Source organism: Carcharodon carcharias, chromosome 1 (genome assembly GCF_017639515.1).
Source record: "Carcharodon carcharias isolate sCarCar2 chromosome 1, sCarCar2.pri, whole genome shotgun sequence".
NCBI classification, from domain to species: Eukaryota; Metazoa; Chordata; class Chondrichthyes; order Lamniformes; family Lamnidae; genus Carcharodon; species Carcharodon carcharias.
The window spans coordinates 187,999,028-188,020,549 of record NC_054467.1 but is presented as its reverse complement, the minus strand read 5'-3'; the positions used below and the strand labels follow the sequence as shown (position 1 = coordinate 188,020,549).

The following is a 21,522-nucleotide window of genomic DNA, read 5'->3' as shown; positions in this document are numbered from 1 at the left end:
TTGAGTAAAATGTCATGAGGCTATCATTCTGTGCTGTTTTACTCAGGACCAAATTAATATAATACAATGAAATTTTACCTTTAAAACAATCAGGAACCAAAAATGCATGTGTAAAATTTAGCTACAATGTATGTTTCAAACCATTTTATTCATTTCTGAAATATTACAATCTAATGACAAATTTGATGCTTTCACTGCAATAAAAGTCATCCCTTATTTACAAGTTATTTACAAGATATTTTTATTATTTGGATCTATTAAATATATCCCTCTTACTTCTTTCAGCTTATTCCACAAGTTTCATCCTTGTCCTGGTATACCACTGTTGTACCCTTAATGCTGGTATTGATAATAACAGCAGTGAAAGATGCCATTGATGATTATGTAAGTTCTTTTTACAATTCCATTTCTTTATTTGCTATTTATTTAAATAGCTTCAAGATTCAGTATATTGTGGAGGTTAATTTCAGTTGAGTTTTTATTTGGTAACCTGTTGTAACTTCATTTAAGTAAACATAGATTTCCAAGATTTTCATGGCCTTTCAACCGAATGTCCGTAGAATTACTTGGAATTTACACCACAGAAACAGGCCACTTGGCTCAACAGATCTATTTCATCTAACCCCGTCAGCATATTCTTCTATTCCTTTCTCTCATATGTACTTTTTTAAATTTAGCTTCCAAATAAATGCACCTGTGCTATTCATCTCAATTATGTGGTACCCATTTGGTAGTAAGTTCAATTTTCTGACTGCCGTATAGATAAATAAATTCCTCCTGAATTCCTTATTAGATTTATCAGTGATTATCTTGTACCGATAGTCTCCCACAAGAGGAACCATCTTCACTACATCTACCCTATCAAAGCTCTCATATTTTTAAAGACCGTTATTAAGTCATCCCTTAGCCTTCTCTTTTTGACAAAAAAGAGCCCCAGCCTCTTCAGTCTTTCCTGGTAGGTTTAATTCCAGTTCCTGTATCATCCCTGTAAATCTTTCTTGTGCTTTCTCCAGTGCCTTGAAATAGTTGGATGGATGAGTGGGCACATCTTTGTAGAACTTTACTCCCTCTATATTGTAAGAAGAATAGACCCTCAAATTATGCCATTACCAAAGAATAGCGGGGCTTCATACCATTTATTTTAAAATCTCTGTTGAAACAGAGAAGGGAAGAATTTGAGACAAATGGTTGTTAATCGCAGGTTTATACCTCATGGCTAAAATTCATCATATATTTTTGATTTAGGTTCATAAACCATAATAATTAATATTTAAGTATTGCTGAAAAAGAGACTCGCTATCAAAGTTTTTCAAGTTGCTCTCATCAGGATAGCTTGCAAGAAATTCCCAACAATAATGGGAGAACAACAATTTACACTGCATGAGAAGATAGCGCTGATTAGTTGGAAAGTGGACTCCTATTGGTGGAGGCGTTGCCATGGATAATGCAGCATGGAACAGTTAACTGCCCAGCTTTCTTCAAATTCAAGCCAGGCAGGTTGACTCTGATTGGTCAAGGTATTGCCCCAGCAAATTAACCAGGGAGTGACTGATTCTTAAGCTTTTGTTTAGTTGAAAAACACATAATGTATGGACATGTTCCTCTTGTCTGTAAAGGACCAAGGCCCTGTGTGTGAATATATGTGGTTTCTAGCATGAGTAAGTTATCCACCCTGTGAGCCTGACTGACAATCTTAAATTGGCTTTCAATGTAATTCTTAGCACAGTCAGGATTGTTTAGTAGATGTTGTCCAATCCCGGAATCACAACTTATGTTGGACACTGTTTTGCAAGTATGGCTGCTTGTCTATGGCCAGTACTTTACCTGTTGTGCGTAACCAAAGGGCTGTGCTGTATGATACAATCCCGGGCTCAGGGATCAAGCTTGCAGTATGGCTCAGCTTTACACACTTGAAGCCACATATATTCACACATGGGGCCTGTCCTTTGCAAACATAAGGAACATGTCCACATATTGCGCCTTTTTCAACTAAACAAAAGCTTACGCAACAGTCAGTTCCTGGTTCATTCCCCAGGGCAATGCCTTGACCAATCAGAGTTGACCTGCCTGGTTTGAATTTGAATGAAGCTGGGCAGTTAACTGTTCCATGCTGCATTCTCCATGGCAACGCTTCCACCAATCAGAGTCTACTTGCCAACCAATCAGCACTCTCTTTACATGCAATATAAATTGTTGTTCCCCCTTATTGTTGGAAATTTCTTGCAAGCTATCCTGATGAGTGCAATACGAAAAGCTTTGATAGCATGTCCCTTATTTCAGCTACTAAATGACTAATTAATGTTTAGTTTATTACTAATACATTAGTCATTAATTTAAAGATCAGAATTTTATCTTGATGGACCCGCATGCGGTGGGTAGCTGGTTGCGGGTAAGGAACCTGACTGTTTTGCCAGCAGGCTTTACCGTGGCTCTTTAATTCAGCTGCAGCATTAGCACTCCATTTCCAGTTTTCCTGACCAATCACAGAGGGCGCGTCTGATGACAACCCACACTCTATGAATGAAGACTCTCTATTTAAAGGGACCCTGACACGAGTCAGAATGTTTGTAGGAAACCTTGCTTCTGAAAGCTGGAGGAGGTAAGGACATAAGGAAAACATGGCTGCCCAGTTCTCTGATTGTTTCCTGGATGTTATGCTGGAGGCAGTAAGGCCAGAAGGGCTTCCTGTGGACCAGAGGAAGAAGCCATCCGACTAAATTAAAAAGGCATGACTGGAAGCCATGGTGCCTAGAACCAAGATATAGTGTCAGGAAAGATTTAATAACCTCACCTACGTCCTGCCTATGTCCACTCAAAGTGAAAATCAGCTTCAATTTGTTCATACAATCCAGAATAACAACAAACAAAGTCAATAGTATTTTGATTTACAGTCAAAACAGAATACAATTCAAAGGAAGTTGTAATCAAACTTCAATGCTCCAGTCAAATTGCACCTTGTGGATCATGTCCAGGAATGGTTGCTGAGAAAGGAGTGACTCAGTCGAGTACTAGAGGCAATGCAGAGTAGAACCAAGAGGCTATTGGGGATCTAGAGTTTAGAAAAAAAATAGAAGAACTTTTTTGCATGATCAAAGAGGCACATAAAGTGATTAAAACATATAAGATTAAGAGCTACAAGTAAATAACGAGCAAAAGTCGTTATGTCTTGTGTCTTATGGTCTAAAAGGTAACTTTGGAACTGATATCCAGAGGTTCTTCATCACTTCGAATGGACATCCAGGCAGAGTAGTAGAATCAAGGATTCTGGAATCAATTAAGACACCTTTGGATACAGCAATTGGGGAGGAATGTTGGGTTGCTCTGTATGAATAAATTAAGATGGTTTGAATAGCCTTCCTCATCTGTACGTTTCTTATGATCACTTAACTCGTGCACTATGGGTACTCCACCCCGTTTGGACAAACTGGTTGTAAAGCACTTGTAGCTATTAATTCTTTGCCTTTAGTATGCACTTGATCATTTTGGGTATTAGTCTTTACTTGGGGTGGAACCTTCTTCTTCAATCAGAAGGTTGTAAGTTTAAATTCCACTCTGGAGATTCTGTGCCATCATAAGTGTAATTAACCTTTGTGTTTAAGAGGGCATACACATTCTTATGGTGAGAAAATCCAACCTCCTGCCTCTTGGAAATTACTTTTCACTTCTGAGTAAGAATTATTGGACAGAACTTTCAGCTTCAGCAGAGTGTTAAACAGGGAACATGTCAGCCATCTGTTATACTTCCTGCCTCATTTTGTTTTCCATTAACTTTATTAGGGATAACAGGTGGTTGATCTGCCTATTTTATTCCTTCCTGAAAGTCAAATTTTTGCCCATTATTTAAATTTTAAAATGGCAAAGGAAAAATAGTTTAAAATGGGAACTTATCTGATTTGTGTACTCATTTACAACTATTAGTCCTATTTAGTTTCCCTTGAAATCTTACCTGTTAAAATAAACCTCTGCCTCCCTAAATCAGTTTGTTGGCTCTTAGCTGATTGAGTTCACCTGCACAGTTGAGTGAGACACCGGCCCATGTAATAATATTGAGAAATAAAATGCATTATTTTTATTGAGACATGCCGAGTCAGAAAACATGGTTTTTGCATAATTTCAAAACAGACTGGTATGTGTTGCTCTATTTAGACAGCAGTTCTCTCTGAACTTAACTGATTTTTATCATTTGGTTAATTTTCCAGCATCGCTATAAGAATGACAATCAAGTCAACAATCGGGAGGTTATGATTCTCATCAATGGGAAGTAAGTCACATCCTTTTGCTATTTGTTTGTCTTCCTCAAATTAATATCTCTCTATTTATAATTATTACATAATATTCTGGTATATGTCTTGTCTACAGAATCTTACTGCCTGTTGTCATATTTTGTCATGCTCTGATGCCATTTGTTTCTCATTATAAATTTATATATTTACATTTATAGTGGAAACTACCGTGGTAAACTTTCCATGCTGCCACTAGTTGTAGTAGTGTATTGCCTCAGTTTTGTATCTACCAGTTCCTCACCTGTACCACAGAATATCTTGTGCTCCAGCCAACTTTACTTTCCTGTTTCCCAAGACTATAAACTTATTCTTTATAAAAAGGAAATGGGCTCAGGATGCCAAAGGTACTGTGCCTGCATGGTGAATATAATGGCAAAGAATGATTAAGGACTGCATTAGGGTTAGTTAATGGAACAAGACTTAACAGTGTAGACTGTCCTTGCCCAATTCTTCATTCCCCCCCTGATGAGCAGAAATCACTCTCCCAGCTGGGAAAAAGCGGCTCCCCCTTCCACTACATGGAAATCAGGTAGGGCTCTCCCTTGTATGTTCTCAACCAGCTTTTTATTTTGCTCCAGTAACCACTGAGATCGAACAACAAAGCCAGCTTCAATCCCACCGCCCTCCGACAATTTTCACTTAGTGGTACCTCTTGGATAAAACACTAAACTTTCCCTTTCCTCCTTCCCTATCTCCCTCCCCATTTCCTGTGCACTGCCTTTACCCCCTTCTTCTCTGACAACTCCACCCCTCGTTCTCCCCAAAGCTTTCCCCTCCCCCTACCCATCTTCTTGCCCCATTTCCTTCTCCTTATGTCCACATCGTGATTCTCCTTGCCCCTGCTCTTTCTTCACATTGTAATATATGTCGTTCCCCTGTCTATCAACTTGTTCATTTACCTCTAACCTCTTACCCTAGTTGATCCGATGCCTCATATCTTTCTGATTTCCCTAAACCTTCAAAAAGGCATGAGGGATACATATACATGAACCAGCACATTACAAAGGTAAATTTGAGAACGCCACAGAAATATTGAACAGGTAAATTTGAGAGCTCCACAGAAATATTGAACATACACAGAGGAAAGATGCATGACAAGGGAGGATAGAAAAAGAAAGAGATTGAAACAATGGGCTGGATTTTACATTTCCTTGCTGACTGGTTTGAAGTTGGGGGACTTATAATATCCAGCTCATGGCCTGTCCACCTGCCCCAAGTGTGTCTCAGGTTTTACGGGGGGCAGTGGAGGTGTCAGGTGGCCCGCTTGCTCTTGGGCCTATTAAGTCATAGAGTGGCCAATTAATAGCAACTTGAGGGTCTTATGCCACCCATGGTGCTATTTTACCCGCAGTGGGGAGGCCCATGCCATGTGGGAAGCCTGGGAGCTTTAGCTGTATAGGATGATGTCAGACAAGGGGCTGGGATTTCTCCATTGTGGGTCCCCTGTGCCCATGGGAGGCACCCCCTGCTCAAAGTCATCCTTCCCCTTTTACCCTCACCCTCTTGCCTCTCAAACCCAGCCCACCACCCCCCTTACCCCACTCGCTGGGGGCTTGTTAGCCTGATCCCGGTGATAACCCGGACTTTTCTAAAGACCAGGCTCCTCTTCTTTGGAACTGCCTGTAATCCCAGCGGTGGCCACCGCTCCAGTCTGTTGCTGTGGGACTACAGAGTGTAAGTCATCCGATTGGCCAGCTACTCTCTGAAGAGAGACTTCTTCCCAAAATGGGGGTGGAAGCCTCACCTTAAAGCAAATAAAGCTGCTCCCAGCATTAAATTGCTGAGGGCAGCCATCACCACAGTGGATGGGTTTGCCACCGACTTTTTAGCCAGGTGGTTGGGGACCACAGTAAAATCCAGCCCAATGGGAAAAAGTCAGACAGAATGATCCAGAAACCAGACTGATAAAGTAATTTGGAACTTGAGTATTGCTGAAAAAGAGATGTCGAAGCTTTTCGTCTTACGTTATGATGAGTGCAAGATGAAAAGCTTGAAAGGACTTTATCACTGAAAAAAGAGACATGAAGAGCAAAAAGGCAAAGAGGACAAAATCAGAGTAACACAAAAATAAAAAAAAAAACAAAGGGCCAGTCATAAGAAGAGTGAGAGATTTTTTATATCCATGAGCCTTACCAGAGGAGATAAACTGAATTAAAATCATTGGGTGTGAACTTTTGCCACAGACATTCACCTCCATTTTGTATCACACATTATAATGGTCTTATTATAAACTAGCATGAGCAATGCCATTAGAAATCCACTAGAAAGTTTTTTGGCTTTGATGTTATCTCGCAGCACTCACTTTATTTTCTTGTAGGTTTCGGAGAGAAAAATGGATGAATGTTCAAGTGGGAGATATAATTAAGATGGAGAATAACCATTTTGTAACTGTAAGTAGCAATTAAAACTTCCTTCCTTCATCCATCCATCCTGCCATCCCTCCCTCCTTCCTTTCCTGCTTCCCTCCCTCCTCTCACAGAATTACAGGATTGTTACAGTGCAGAAGGAGGCCATTCAGCTCATCGTGTCTGCACCCACTCTCTGACTAAGCATTCCACCGATTGCCATTCTCCTGTCTTCTTCCCGTAACCCTGCAGATTGTTTCTTTTCAAATAATCATCTAATTTCCTCTTGAATGTTTCGATTGAACCTGCCTCCACCACAATCTCAGGAAATGCATTCCAGACCCTAACCACTTGCTGGGTGAAAAGGTTTTCTTTCATATTGTTTTTACTTCTTTCGCCAATTATTTTAAATCCGTGCCCTCTTGTTCTCGATCCTGGTTTCACCTTATCAACTCTGTCCAGATCCTTCATGATTTTGAATTACCCTATCAAATCTCCTCTCAACCTCTTTTCGCTAAGGAAAAGAGTCCCAACATCTTCAATCTATCTTCATAACTGAAGTTCCTCATCCCTGGAACCATTCTCATGAATCTTTTCTGCATTCTTTCCAATGTCTTTATGTGCTACCTCAAGTGTAGTACCCAGATTTGGACACAATACTCCAGCTGAGGCCAAACTAGTGTTTTATACAAGTTCAACATAACCTCCTTGCTCTTGTACTCTATACCCCTATTAATAAAACCTAGGATGCTGTTTGCTTTTTTAACTGCTCTCTCAACTTGTCCTTCCTCTTTAATAACTTATGCACATATACACTCGTATACCCCGTTCCTGTACTCCCTTTAGAGTAATACTCTTTATTCTGTACCGTCTCTCCATATTTTTCCTATCAAAATGCATCACCTCACATTTCTCCACTTTGAACTTCATCAGTTACCTATTCGTCCAGTCCACCAACTTGTCTATGTCCTTTTGAAGTTCTACACTGTCCTCCTCACACTTTACAATGCTTCCAAGTTTTGTATCATCTGCAAATTTTGAAATTGTTCCCTGTACACCAAGCTCTAGATCATCAATATACATCAGAAAAGCAAGCATACCTGAGAAACTCCACTACAAATCTTCCTCCAGCCCGAAAAACACACATTAACCAATACTCTCTCTCCTTCCCTCCCTCTTTCCCTACAACCTTCCTGCCTGCCTACAGGAAAGGAAGGAAATTTAGTCAGTGGGATTCAATTCAGAAGTTGGGATGTTTGCTGATGATTGCACAATGTTCAGCACCATTCGTGATTCCTCAGATACTGAAGCAGTCCATGTCCAAATGCAACAAGACCTGGACAGTATCCAGGCTTGGGCTGACAAGTGGCAAGCAACATTCGTGCCATACAATTGCCAGGCAGTGACCATCTCCAACAAAAGAGAATCTAACCATCATCCCTTGACATTCAATGGCAATGCCATTGTTGAATCCCCCACTATCAACATCCTGGGGTTACGATTGACAGGAACAGAACTGGACTAGCCATATAAATACTGTGGCTACAAGAGCAGGTCAGAGGCTAGGCATCCTGCAATGAGTAACTCATCTCCTGATACCCCAAAGCCTGTCCACCATCTACTACAAGGCACAAGTCAGGAATGTGATGGAATGCTCTCCACTTAACTGGATAAGTGCAGCTCCAACAACACTCAAAAAGCTTGACGCCATCCAGAACAAAGCAACCCGCTTGATTGGCACCCCATCCACAAACATTCACTTCTTCCACCACCAACGCACAGTGGCAGGAGTATGTGCCATCTACATGGTGCACTGCAGGAATTCACCAAGCCTTCTTAGACAGCACCTTCCAAACCCACAACCAGATGGACAAGGGCAACAGACACAAGGGAACACCACCACCTGGAAGCTCTCCTCTAAGCCACTCACCATCCTGGCTTGGAAATGTATTGCCGTTCCTTCACTGTTGTTGGGTCAATGTCCTGGAACTCCCTCCTAACAGCACTGTGAGTGTACCTACACCACATGGACTGCAGTGGTTCAAGAAGGCAGCTTACCACTTTCTCAAGGACAATCAGGGATGGGCAATACATGCTGGCCCAGCTAGTGACCCCCACATCCCACGAATGAATAAAAAAAGTTGAGAAATTTTGAGTTTTTAAAGATCTTCCAATTTGTGGGCTGCCACTAGGAAAAGTTATCATTAAAGATTATTATAGCTAAAACACTAATGGGTCACTATTGTTTATCATGCTGTCACTCTTCCTCCCTTCAATGAGTGCGAGAATTTCAAAATCCTATTGCCAATCTATTCCCGCTTACCCTCCCAAAGTACTACTTTCAGCTCATACATTCAAAAATTAATTTTGTAAGAAATAGGAACAAGAATAGGTCAATTGGATCATTGAGCCTACATTGCCTTTCGATAAAATCACAGCTGCATTTGATTATGGCCTTAACTTCAACTTTCTGCCTGCACCCATACCCCTTAACTCCCTTGTAGATCAAATATCTGTCCAAATCAGCCTTGAATATATTCAATGATCCAGTCTCCACTGCACTCTGTGGAAGAAAACTACAAAGAATTATGACCCTCTGGAGAAAATAAATTCCTTCTAATCTCAGTCTTAAATGGGAGACCCCTTATTCTTAAACTATGCCCACCAGTTCTAGATTTTCCCATGAGGGGAAACTTCCTCTCAGCACCTACCTTGTCAAGCCTCTTCAAAATCTTATATGTTGCAATAAGATCACCTCTCACTCTTCTAAACTCCAATGAGTATAGGTCCATCCTGCTCAACCTATCCTCATAAGTCAGCCCCTTCATCCCAGCAATCAATTGTGTGAACTTTCTCTGAATTGCTTTCAAAGCAAGTAAATTCCCCCTTAAGTAAGGGGAACAAAACTACACAGTATTCTAGTTGTGGTCTCAATGATGCCCTGTACAGTTGACTTCCCTACTTTAATACTCCATCCCCATTGAATTTAAGGCCAACATTCCGGTTGCCCTCCTAATTGCTTGCAGTACCTGTATGCAAACTTTTGTGGTTCATGTACAAGGATACCCAAATCCCTCTGTACCAGAGTCTGCAGTCTCACTCCATTTCAATAATCTGCATTTCTAATCTTCCTGTCAAAGTTTACAACTTCACATTTTTCCACATGATACTCCATCTGACAAATTTTTGCCCACTCACTCAATTTATCTGTACTCCTTTGCAGACTCTATGTATCCTTCTCACAACTTGCTTTCCTACCTATCTTTGTATCATCAGCAAACTTGGCTACAATATTGTATGGTCGGTCCTTTCACTCAACTCATTGATGTAGATCATAAATAGCTGAGGCCACAGCACTGATCCGTGTGGCACTCTGCTAGTTCCAGTTTGCCATCCTGAAAACGACCCCTTTATAATAAAAAAAACAAAATGCTGGAAAAACTCAGTAGGTCTGACAGCATCTGTGGAGAAAGGAACAAAGTTAATGTTTCGAGTCCGTATGATTCCTCTTCAGAGCCCTGCACCGCCATTCGATAAAGTCATGGCTGCATTTGATTGTGGCCTTAACTCAACCCCTTTATGACCCCTTTTCCCCACTCTGTTTCCTTTAGTCAGCCAGCCCTTTATCCATCGTGATATATCATCCCAACACCATGAGCTCTTACCTTGTGTGGTAACCTTTTACGTGGCATCTTATCAAATGCTTTTTGCAAACCCAAATGCACTACATCTACTGATACCCCTTTATCCACTTGGCTTGTCCTCAAAGAACTCTAATAAATTAGTCAAATACAGCACCTGTTCCCTTTCCTCTTCCCTTCATTAGCATCCATTATTTTGCCCTCCAGTTTGTCCTGTAGTGCCATTTGTTTCCTTGGAACATAGAAGCAGGAGTAGGCCATTTGGCCCTTCTTGTCTGCCCCCATAATCCTAGGCACCCTTTTCTATCGAAAATCTGTCTAACCCTGCCTTGAATAAATTCAATGATCCAGCCTCCACTGCTCTCTGGGAAGAGAACTTCACATACTAATGACTCTGAGAAAAAAATTCTCCCCATCTCAGTCTTAAAAGGGAAATCGCTTATTCTTAAACTTTGTCCCTTAGCTCTAGTCTCCTCCATCCCCACCAAGTGGAAACATCCTCTCGGTATCTACCCTGTCAAGTCCCTTCAGGATCTTATATGTTTCAATAAGATCACCTTTCATTCTTCTAAACACCAATTGGTATATGCCCACCTGTTCAACCTTTCTTCATGGAATGAAGGGCTTATACTAGGAATGAGTCAAGTAAACCTTCTCTGTACTGTTTCTAACATAATTATATCCTTTTTCAAATAAGAAGACCAAAACTGTGCATAGTATTCCAGATGTAGCTTCACCAATGTACAGCTGCAGTAAAACTTCCCTACTTTTAGATTCCATTCCCCTGGCAATAAACACCAACATTCCATTTGCCTTCCTAATCAGTTGCTGTACCTGCATACTCATTTTTTGTGACTCATGCACCAGGACACCCAGATCCCCCTGTACCACTGAGTTCTGCAATCTCTCCATTTAAACAGTATACTGCTTTTCCATTCTTCCTGTCAAAGTGGACAATTCATATTTTCCCACATTATACTCCCTCTGTCAAATTTTTGCCCACTCACTTAACCTGTCGATATTCCTCTGCAGGCTCCCTACCGCCTCTTGACAGTTTTCTTTCTATCTATTCTCCCTCTTTCTTTCTTCCATTGTCATCTCTTTCCCCATCCCTTTCCCGTTTAGTTCTGACCCTTCTTTATTCGTACCATTGATTGAAGTTTCTAGCCACCACTACTATTGGTGGCAACCCCTGTTTTCATAAGCCTTCGGTATGCAAGGACAAGAATCCTTTGAATTAGTATCTATTTGAATACTTCTTTCCAGAAATGACTGCTCTGTTCACTGTACAGGTTCCAATGAAGTCCTACTTTCACCCTGGTCTGCAAAAATTCTGCAAAACATTTCAAGATGGCTCCTTTCATTCCTAAGTGCGCCTTTCCTTCATGTGCTGACCGGTAATCTTAAACCTAGTTGGCTTTCCTAATCTCTGCTTATTCTTCTTCTGGAGAGCTTTTATAACTCACATAGCTTTCAATAGTGTTATCTACTTCTGTATTTATTATGTGTCTTATTCTGAAACCTGTTTTTGTTGTAATCTCTATTTATCCTGCTACCTTTGACCTATCGGGATAACTGAATTTCCCTAGAAACTTACCATTCATTTAGTGTCATTTGGACAGAACTATAGAAATCCCAGACGAACGGTGTTTAAGTTATTTTTCAGCCTTTCTGTAATTCTTCTCACATAATTTTAGCGGAAGAGTAGGACAACCTCAAGAGAATATCATTCCCTTGTCCTTTATTCCTAATTGGAGATTGTTTCATAAATGTATTTATTTCAAGAAAAGAAAAAACTGCCTTTATATAGTTCCTTTCACAATCTCTGGACATTCCAAACTGATTTGCAGCCAAATAACAATGTTTTAAGTGTAATCACTGATGCTGTATTGGGAAACATGGCAGTCATTAGCACACAGCAAGTTCCCCCAAACAGAACTTAGTAAATAACCAGCTAATAGGGACTAAATTGTGTTGTGAAGTTCCAATTTTTTAGGAGCTATTGGCTACCTTATGCTCAAAAATTGGGTCTGAGATGTGCACATACACCACTAATGGGAAGTGTGCAGAACGCTATCTTGGTAAAGGGGTTTGCATTTGTGTACACCTGATGATCACTTACAGCATTCAGCAGAGATAGGCCATGATGTCTAACAGTGTAAATGCCGATTTGATGCTATTTTCCTGCCATCTTAACATTCTCTCTTAACCTTCTAGAATATTTCTCTGGTGAAATTATCTTTGGGGCTTTACCATCCTTGACTAAAGTTTGAGTAGTCTACAGGGAGTGGTCTGGCTGGTGCTGAAATACATTTCTGTTCGTTTAAAAGCTTGTGTTAAAATACGTTGATTCCAAATTTAGTTGGTTTGGTCGGACTTCCACATGGAATTAAGCATGGCTGGAAGAATGGAGAGAGACTAACAGAGCAGGACAAGCCACTAGAAGAAGGAGGAGGTGGAGAAAGGCTTTCAGCAAGAAGTTATACCTGTAAAGGATCAATAATGAGATCCGCACAGAAGCCAGACCTCTCAATGAGCCAACCATGAGCATCCTACAATGAAGGTTTTGGTGCCTGTACTGATCCACAGGAGTCCTAAGCAGGTTTCCAGATTTGCCCGCCTGCCATACAACTACGCAATTGAGAGAGGCCAAACCTTGTAGTCATCACAGCAGGAGGAAGTGGAGAAGCAAGAGGATGAGGAGTAAGAGGATGTTGAGGAAGACCAAAGGGGAGCAGTGAACAAATTAGTGAGGAGAGATTCTCATTGCCAGGCCCTCACCCCAGCACACCAACAGTCGCATCTTCCATTTGACCCATTCCTTTCACCTACCAACTGAATGCCCTCCAACAGCTCATGCACGATTAGAAATATAAAAACCAACATCAATGCAAAATAAAACTCTTTATGTTTTGTACATTCTGGATTTAGAAAAGCTCTTAATATTGAACTGAAATCACCCTAACACAATCTCTTAGAGCCTGGCCTCTGAGCTTGTTTATCTATTTTAGTCCTCCTATGCACTATGATTCTCCTATTGCAAGAGCCTAAGAGTTGGAAGTTAATCAATCTCTGGAAAAGAAGAAAAAATTGCTTTTCACAATCTCAGGACACTACGAAACATATTCTGCCAAGGAGATACTGTTTGAAGTATAGTCACAGCTGTGATATAGCAAACATGGCAGCCAATTTACACACAAACAACAATTAAATAAATTACTTCACAGAATCATCACAGCACAGAAGGAGGCCATTTGGCTTATCATGTCTGCACCGGCTGTCTGAATGAGCAATTTACCTGGTACCATTCTGCAACTTCTCCTATAACACCTGCACACTCTTCCTTGATTCCTGTTTTGAGTGTTGGCTCAATTTAGGCAAGGACACTAGGAGAACTCCCCTTCCTTTATTAGCGTTATGTTTTTTACATTCTCCTGAGAGGGCGAACGAGGCCTCTGGTTCAAAGGTGTGAGTTCTACTGTTGTTGACCATGATGGGCTGCGGAGGACCCAGATGCAATCTCTTTTGCCTGAAAGCAGCTGCACTTTGTCAGGCAGAATGTGAGGGTGAGACTTCAGTGAGAAGAAAGAGTGCAGGACAGCCAAGAACCTTGCAGGACAACAACAACTTGCATTAAGGTCTTAGAATATTCCAAGGCATTTCACAGGAGTATAATCAATCAAAAATTGACAACAAGCCAAAGATGCTGCCCCTGTAACTCTGGCTGCTGAGCTGATGCAAGCTGCACCTCTTCCTCAGTCCAACAAACTGCAGAACATGTAAACTCATATGTAACAAGGGTATCTCACAAGCAATAAGGTGAGATTACCCTCAGTGGTACTCAAGGCACTTGATATAAGTTGCATAAAGTTGATGTTTGTAACAAAATCACTGGTTTTAGGCTGAAAGAACTGTTCTTGTCAGTGCAAGCCTTTTACTGTGGCCAACCACAGGCTTGCCATTTCATCCTTTACATGGCTCATGTCAAAACAGTTTCATTCATTGATGAGTTCCCACTGCACATTTGTCTTCTTCAATTAGTGAAGTGTAGGCAGCTTAGAACCTGGATGCTGGTAGGAAGAACGGTCCCTAGTTAAAAAGGCTCTTCATTACCTGTTTAATTACCTCAATTGCTTTCCTGCCAGACCCACAAGGGCTCCCCACTAATAAAATCAAAAAACTGCGGATGCTGGAAACCCAAAACAAAAACAAATACCTGGAAAAACTCAGCAGGTCTGGCAGCATCGGCGGAGAAGAGCAAAGTTGGCATTTCGAGTCTTCATGACCCTTCCACAGAACTAAGTAGAATTACCCCTTTCCTATTTCTACTTAGTTCTGTTGAAGGGTCATGAGGCCTCGAAACGTCAACTTTGCTCTTCTCCGCCGATGCTGCCAGACCTGCTGAGTTTTTCCAGGTATTTCTGGTTTTGTTTAGGGCTCCCCACTAGACTTGCAAGCCAACCCACTATTGGAAAGCCAGAAGAGGGCAGTATCACATTGACATCCCAACCTGACATCCATTTCTGTGACTTTCCCATCCTTCACGCTCCAGAACCCACCTCCACCTGGCTGAGAAAATTATGCCCACTGTTTCAGGTCAATGATTTTTAGTCAGAATTGGAAAAGTAAGGATGTACTAGGTTTTAAGCAAGTGAAAAGGCGGAGAAAGTGGAGAGAGGGAAAAGAACCAAAGGGAAGGTCGATGATAGGATGGAAGGCAGGAGAGGTTAAATGACAAAAGGGATATTGGTTCAAGCAAAAGCACTTCCATCTCCTTTTGCTTTATGCTGTCATCCCTTTTGCCATTTAATCTCTCCTGTCTTCCACCCTATCACGAGCTTTCCCCTTTTGTTCTCTCCCCAACCTTTCCCTTACTGTAATCTTGCTTAAAACCTGTTACATCTCTAACTTGTTCCAATTCTAGCAAAATGTCTTTGGCCTGAAACTTTAATTTTGTTTCTCTCTACAACAGATGCTGCCTCCCGCCCCCCACCTCTCCTCCTCCTCCTCCTCCTCCTCCTCCCCCCCCCCCCCCCCCCCCCCCAAACCAGCATTTCCAACATTCGCTGTTTTTATTCTAGCAAAAGTGGTTGAGGTTGTCAGCTAGGAGCTGATGAAGATTGGTTTCAATAAGATTAGGAACAGGTACACCTAAAAAATCAAGAGGTTGAACTTAAAGGTTCAAGTTCAGGACAAGATTGATTGTATTTGGTCGATGAAAGGAACAGATTTGATATTCTATTTTCATTACATGCCCTATCATGATATTTAAAGCATAATTATACCTATGTAAAATCAGTGATACATATTATCATAGGTGCTTCAACCCTTGTATTCCTTGTATTAGGCAGACGTACTACTGTTATCTAGCAGTGAACCATATGGCTTGATTTACATAGAGACAGCTGAGCTTGATGGGTAAGTGAATTTCAAAGTTAAAAACACTTTCAACTATGATGAAGTGTAGTTTATAATACTTACTTAGAAGTTGTGAATGCAATTTAATTCATGTATTTCTTAGACAATGTTTTTTCATAGAAATATTGAATTCCACAATGTTGAAGGAAACCACTTCCCTCGAGTTTAGAAGATTGAGTGGTGCCTAAGTGAGGTATTTAAAATTATTAAGTAATTTGGGAGGGTAGGTGCAGAGAAAGTATTCCCTACAAATGAAGAAGCTAGGCCATTTAGGAGTGAAATCAGGAAGCACTTTTTCACAAAAAGGCTAGTGGAAATCTAGAACTTTCTCTTCAAAAGGCTGTTGGTGTTGGATCAATTGAGATGTGCAAGACCAAGATCAATACATTTTTGCTAGGTAAAAGTATCAAGAGCTATGGAATAAGGACAGGTAATTGCAGGTCAAGAACAGATCTGCTATAATCTTATAAGGCAGAATTTTCCCAGAATTGCACAAAGTGCAGTGGCGGATGCAAAAAAAAAGAATTTTTTCCTGCTAGCTCTAAGGGCGAGTTTTTGCACTGTATCGTCCGCTTCCCACCTAATTAATTATGCAGCCACAGGAAACACGCCGTATCGCTGGTGGGCGCCCTCTGAATCGCCCACCATGCCATTAGCTCACTTTCCTCACCCCGGGTGCCATATCCAAACTGCAGCCTTGCACACAGTTCTCAATGTTTGCAGCCTAGGACTGCTCCAGTGAAGGCACGGCCCCGAAAGCCAAGAAGAGTTCAGTGATCCATCACTGGAATGCCATTTGGAGGTCTTCTGTGATGTCCTCTATCCCCTCTCTGGCCGCAGGAGGTCCAGAAATCTCGCCACTCTGGCTTGGGAGGTGGTGGCAGTGGTGGTCAGTGCCAATGCTGCACAGAAGAGGTTGGCCATCCAGTGCAGAAAGAAAATGAATAACCTCATCCATGCTGCCATGGTAAGTCAACCAAACTTACACACTCACAAGCCCATCACACATTCACTGGCAGCTCACTCACTGTCAGCTCAAGGGACATCACCACTCACTCTCTCACACACATCCTCACATCTCCTTCTGGCCTCATCTCCTCTGGAGACTACCTCCTCAGCCCTCACCATCTTGAGGCCACTTGCAAAGATCAGTGTTGCCCCCACACACAAACTGGGATACCCCACTTCGCCCTCGGCCTGCAGCCTCTTCCCTTACCTGATGTCACTTCTCCCCTTTCCCCAAGCAAGCTCTAGCTCTGCAGCTGTTGAAAAGCCACCCCACCTTTCAGCTGGTCTGGTAAGTAGAGACTTGCCCGTGAACCCCTCTAAAAGTGATGTGGTGCTGCCCGAGAAATCTGGCGTTGATGACCGCGATTGCTGCCCACAGCAAAGTAGGCAAACAAATCTCGAAGTGCAGGTCGCCAGGTGCACGTCACTTATGTACTGTTGTGAAACACATCGGTGTGCAATCACGCCAACATGAGCTCGTGATCCAGAGTAGAGGGATGATTCCGACTTACAATGAGATTCGAATGTATTGAAATTAGCTTCCTGCATGTGGCGGCAGGAAACATGGCCCACCCTTGATGGGTGGACTGCGCAATCGCAAACTGCTTTTACAACATGAATTCAATTTGTACAATCTCCTGATATTTTCCGCTCCCGCCGGCTGTGACGCCCACCACAAACAGGAGCGGAAAAACCCACCTGTAGGATACGGGAACAGTTTTGACGGTCTAAATGGTTTACTTCCAGATCCTATGTTCTATTTGATGTCCTGCACCAGTTCTCTGAGAGGAACGTAAGAAAAAGGTGCAAGGATAGACCACATGGCCTATTGAGCCTGCCCTGCTATTGAATATGATCATGGCTAATCTTGGACTTCAACTCCATTTCCCTGCCCACTCCCCATATCCCTTAATTCTTTGAGAAACCAAAAATATGTCAATGCCAGCCTTAAACGTAGGTGAGGTGAGAGTGACTGCCCTTCACACTAAAGCAGTATTTGACCGAGTGTGGCCTCAAGTAGCCCCAGCAGAACTGCAATCAATGGGAATCAGGGGAAAAACTCTCCACTAGTTGGAGTCATATCTAGCACAAATGAAGATGGTTGTGGTTGTTGGACATCAATGACCTCAGTTCCAGGACATGACAGCAGGAGTGCCTCAGGGTAGTGTCCTTGACCCAACCATCTTCAGCTGCTTCATCAATGACCTTCCTTCCATTGTCAGGTCAGATGTGGGGATGTTTGCTGATGATTTCACAATGTTCAGCACCATTCGTGACTTCTCAGATACTGAAGCAGTCCATGTCTAAATGCAACAAGATCTGGATGATATCCAGGCTTAGGCTGACAAATGGCAAGTAACATTTGTGCCATACAAGTGTCAGGCAATGACCATCTCCAACAAGGGAGAATCTAACCATCATCCCTTGACATTGAATGGCATTACCATTGCTAAATCCCCCACTATCAACATCCTGGGGGTTACCATTGACCAGAAACTGAACTGGACTAGCCATATAAATATTGTGGCTACAAGAGCAGGACTGAGGCTAGGAACCCTGCAGCAAGTAACTCATCTCCTGGCCCTCCAAAGCCTGTCCACCATCTATTGTCCACCATCTAAAAGGCACAAGTCAGGAGTGTGATGGAATACCCTTCACTTGCCTGGATGAGTGCAGCTCCAACAACACTCAAGAATCCTGAGACCATGCAGGACAAAGCAGCCCCCTTGATTGGCACCCCATCCAGAAACATTCACTCCCTGCAGCACCAATGCACAGTGACAGCAATGTGTACCATCTAAAAAATACTCTGCAGGAACTCACCAAACTTGCTTAGACAGCACCTTCCAAACCCATACCCACTGCCATCTAATGGACAAGGACAGCACACACATGGAAACACCACTACCTGCAAGTTCCTCTCCAAGCCACTCACCATCCTGACTTGGAAATATATCACCGTTCCTTCACTGTTGTTGGTTCAAAATTCTGGAACTCCCTCCCTAACAGGACTGTGGGTGTACCTACGCCACATGGACTGCAGAGGTTCAAGAAGGCAGCTCACCTCCACCTTCTCAAGAGTAACTAGGGATGGACAATAAATGCTGGCCTTGCCAACGACGCCCACATCCCATGAACGAATAAAAGAAAATTCAACAATAGAACATCCAGAGCCCTCTGGGGTAGAGGATTACAAAGAATCACAACACTTTGAGTGAAATAACTTCTCCGCATCTCAGTCCAAAATGATTGGGCCATTATTTTGAGCCTGTGCTCCCATGTTTTAGATTCCCTGACCAACGGAAAGAATGGGCGGAATTTTCCATTGCGGAGACTAAGACCGGTGGTGGGCAGGATAGCCAGTGCAATTTCCACTGGGTAGCAGGGTGGGTGAACACACATGATATTCTGTTTATCAGCTCATTAATTATGTATCCGCGAGGAGCTTGGCAAATTTTTTGGCGGGGCAGGCAGGATGTCGCCCGTTCCATCATTACTTAATGGGATCAAAGATCCTCGCACCATATTTAAACAGCACTCAGATATTCACTCACTGCAGGCCAGGAGCTCTGCACTACTCCTCCAGAGTCCTTGTGGCCGCAGCTTGTACTGGAGAAATTCACAGATGTGAGAAACCACATTCTGGAACATATGAAGGTGCCTCCAGCATTGCCTTTCGCTCATCTCCAGGTAAGAGTACCACCAGCGATACAACCATAGTCAAGCCAATCCTCGCCGTTGCAGTGGTCCATGTTCAGCAACTCCTTGACCTTCTAGAGCGCCCTTTGCATCTTGCTGCTTAGGTCCTTTCTCCTCTTTGTAACTGAAGTTTCTCATCCTTGGAACCATTCTTGTAAACCTGTTCTGCACTCTCTCCAACATGCTCACATCCTTCCTATAATGTGGCATCCAGAACTGTACACAATACTCCAGCTGAGGTCTAACGAGTATCTTATATAAATTCAGCATAACCTCCATGCTCTTGTACTCTATACACCTATTAATAAAGCCCAGGATACTACATACTTTATTATCTGCTCTTTCCACCTGTCCTGCCATCTTCAATGATCTATGCACATATACACCCAGGTCTTTCTGCTCCTGCACCCCCTTCAGAACTTCACCCCTTATGTTATATTGTCTGTCCATGTTCTGCCTACCAAAATGCATCACCTCACACTTCTCCACATTGAGCTTCATCTGCCACTTATCTGCCCACTCCACCAACTTGTCTATGTCCTTTTGAAGTTCTGCAGTTCACAACACTCCCAAGCTTTGTATCATCCGCAGACTTTGAAATTGTCACCTGCACACCAAGATCTAGATCATTAATATATATCAGGAAAAGCAAAGGTCCTAATACCAACCCCCTGGGGAACTCCACTACAAACTTTCCTCCAGCCGAAAAATATCCATTGACCGTTACTCTCTGCTTCCTATTTTTCAGCCAATTTTGTATCCACATTGCTACTGTCCCTTTTATTCCATGAGCAATAACTTTTCTCACAAGCCTGTTGTGTGGCACTGTATCAAATGCCTTTTCAAAGTCCATGTACACCACATCAACAGCATTACCCTCATTGACCTTCTCTGTTACCTCTTCAAAAAACTCTAGCAAGTTAGTTAAACATGATTTCCCCTTTAGAAATCCATGTTGGCTCTTCCTTATCAACCCATATTTTTCAATGCGACCACTAATTCTATCCCGAATAATTGTTTCTAGAACCCTGCCCACCACTGAAGTTAAACTGACAGATTTGTAATTGCTGGCCATATCCATACAACCTTTTTGTCTCTTCATCTGAGTCATTAACATAGATTGTAAACAGTTGAGGTCCCAGCATTGATCCATGCGGCACTCCTCTATCACTGCCTATAATGTGGCATTGAAAAAGTCCAGTTTATGCCCACTCTCTGTTTTCTATACATTAACCAATCCTCTACCTGTGCTGATATATTACCACCAACTCCATTGAGTCCTTATCTTACCTATTAACCTTTTGTGCGTCACCTTTTGAATGTCTATTGGAAATCCTACACCTACTGGTTCCCCTTTATCTACCCTACTCGTTACATCCTCAAAAAACTCTAATAAATTTGTGAAACAGGATTTCCCTTTAGTAAAACCTTGCTGATTTATTTTAATCATGCTATGCTTTTTTTGGTGCATTGTTAAGACTTCCTCAACAATGGATTCCAGCATTTTCCTAACAACTGATGTTAAGCTAACTTGCCTGTAGATCACGGTTTTCTCTTTCTCTCCTTTCTTGAAAAGCAATGTAACACTTGCTGGCTTCCAATCTAGTGGGACCTTTCCTGAATCTAAGGAATTTTGGAAACTCATAGCTAGTACCTCCATTATCTCTGCTGCTATCTCTTAAATGTTAAAAGGGTTATCATTTAAGTCCACTGCCTTTACTTTTTTCCATAATCTTTTAAATGATTATTTTTCAACTTTTTGTTCTCTTCCCTTTTAAAAGCTATCGGGCAGGATTTTACGCGTCGACGAGTGGGGGAGGAGCCCGCTCGCCGACGCGTAAATGATGCATGGTGACATCGGGCGGAACTCCCAACATCACCACGGCCCATTTAAATGATTGGGTAGGCGGGGCACAGCAAAATCAGCTGCGCGCCCACCAACCTGTCAATGGCCAATTGAGGCCATTGACAGAATCAATTAAGTACTTAAAAGACCTGCCTCTCCAACCTTAAGATTGGCGGGCCGGCCAGGAGCCCCGGCGTGAATTAGAAGAAGCATGAAATCTCACCCACGTGCAGGATGAGGTTTCATGTAGGTTTTTAAAAATTTTAATAAAGTTTTTGTAA

At 42.2% G+C, this 21,522-nt stretch overlaps 1 protein-coding gene across 1 annotated transcript in view; it reads left to right on the top strand.

Moving 5' to 3' along the window:
- atp8b5b (ATPase phospholipid transporting 8B5b) overlaps positions 1 to 21,522 on the top strand; it is a 306,737-nt gene that overhangs the window by 48,021 nt on the left and 237,194 nt on the right. Inside the window, exons 4-7 of the mRNA XM_041183329.1 lie at positions 286 to 384; positions 4,200 to 4,261; positions 6,601 to 6,673; positions 15,617 to 15,687. Coding sequence (XP_041039263.1) covers positions 286 to 384; positions 4,200 to 4,261; positions 6,601 to 6,673; positions 15,617 to 15,687 — 305 coding nt within the window. The remainder of the gene's footprint in view (positions 1 to 285; positions 385 to 4,199; positions 4,262 to 6,600; positions 6,674 to 15,616; positions 15,688 to 21,522) is intronic.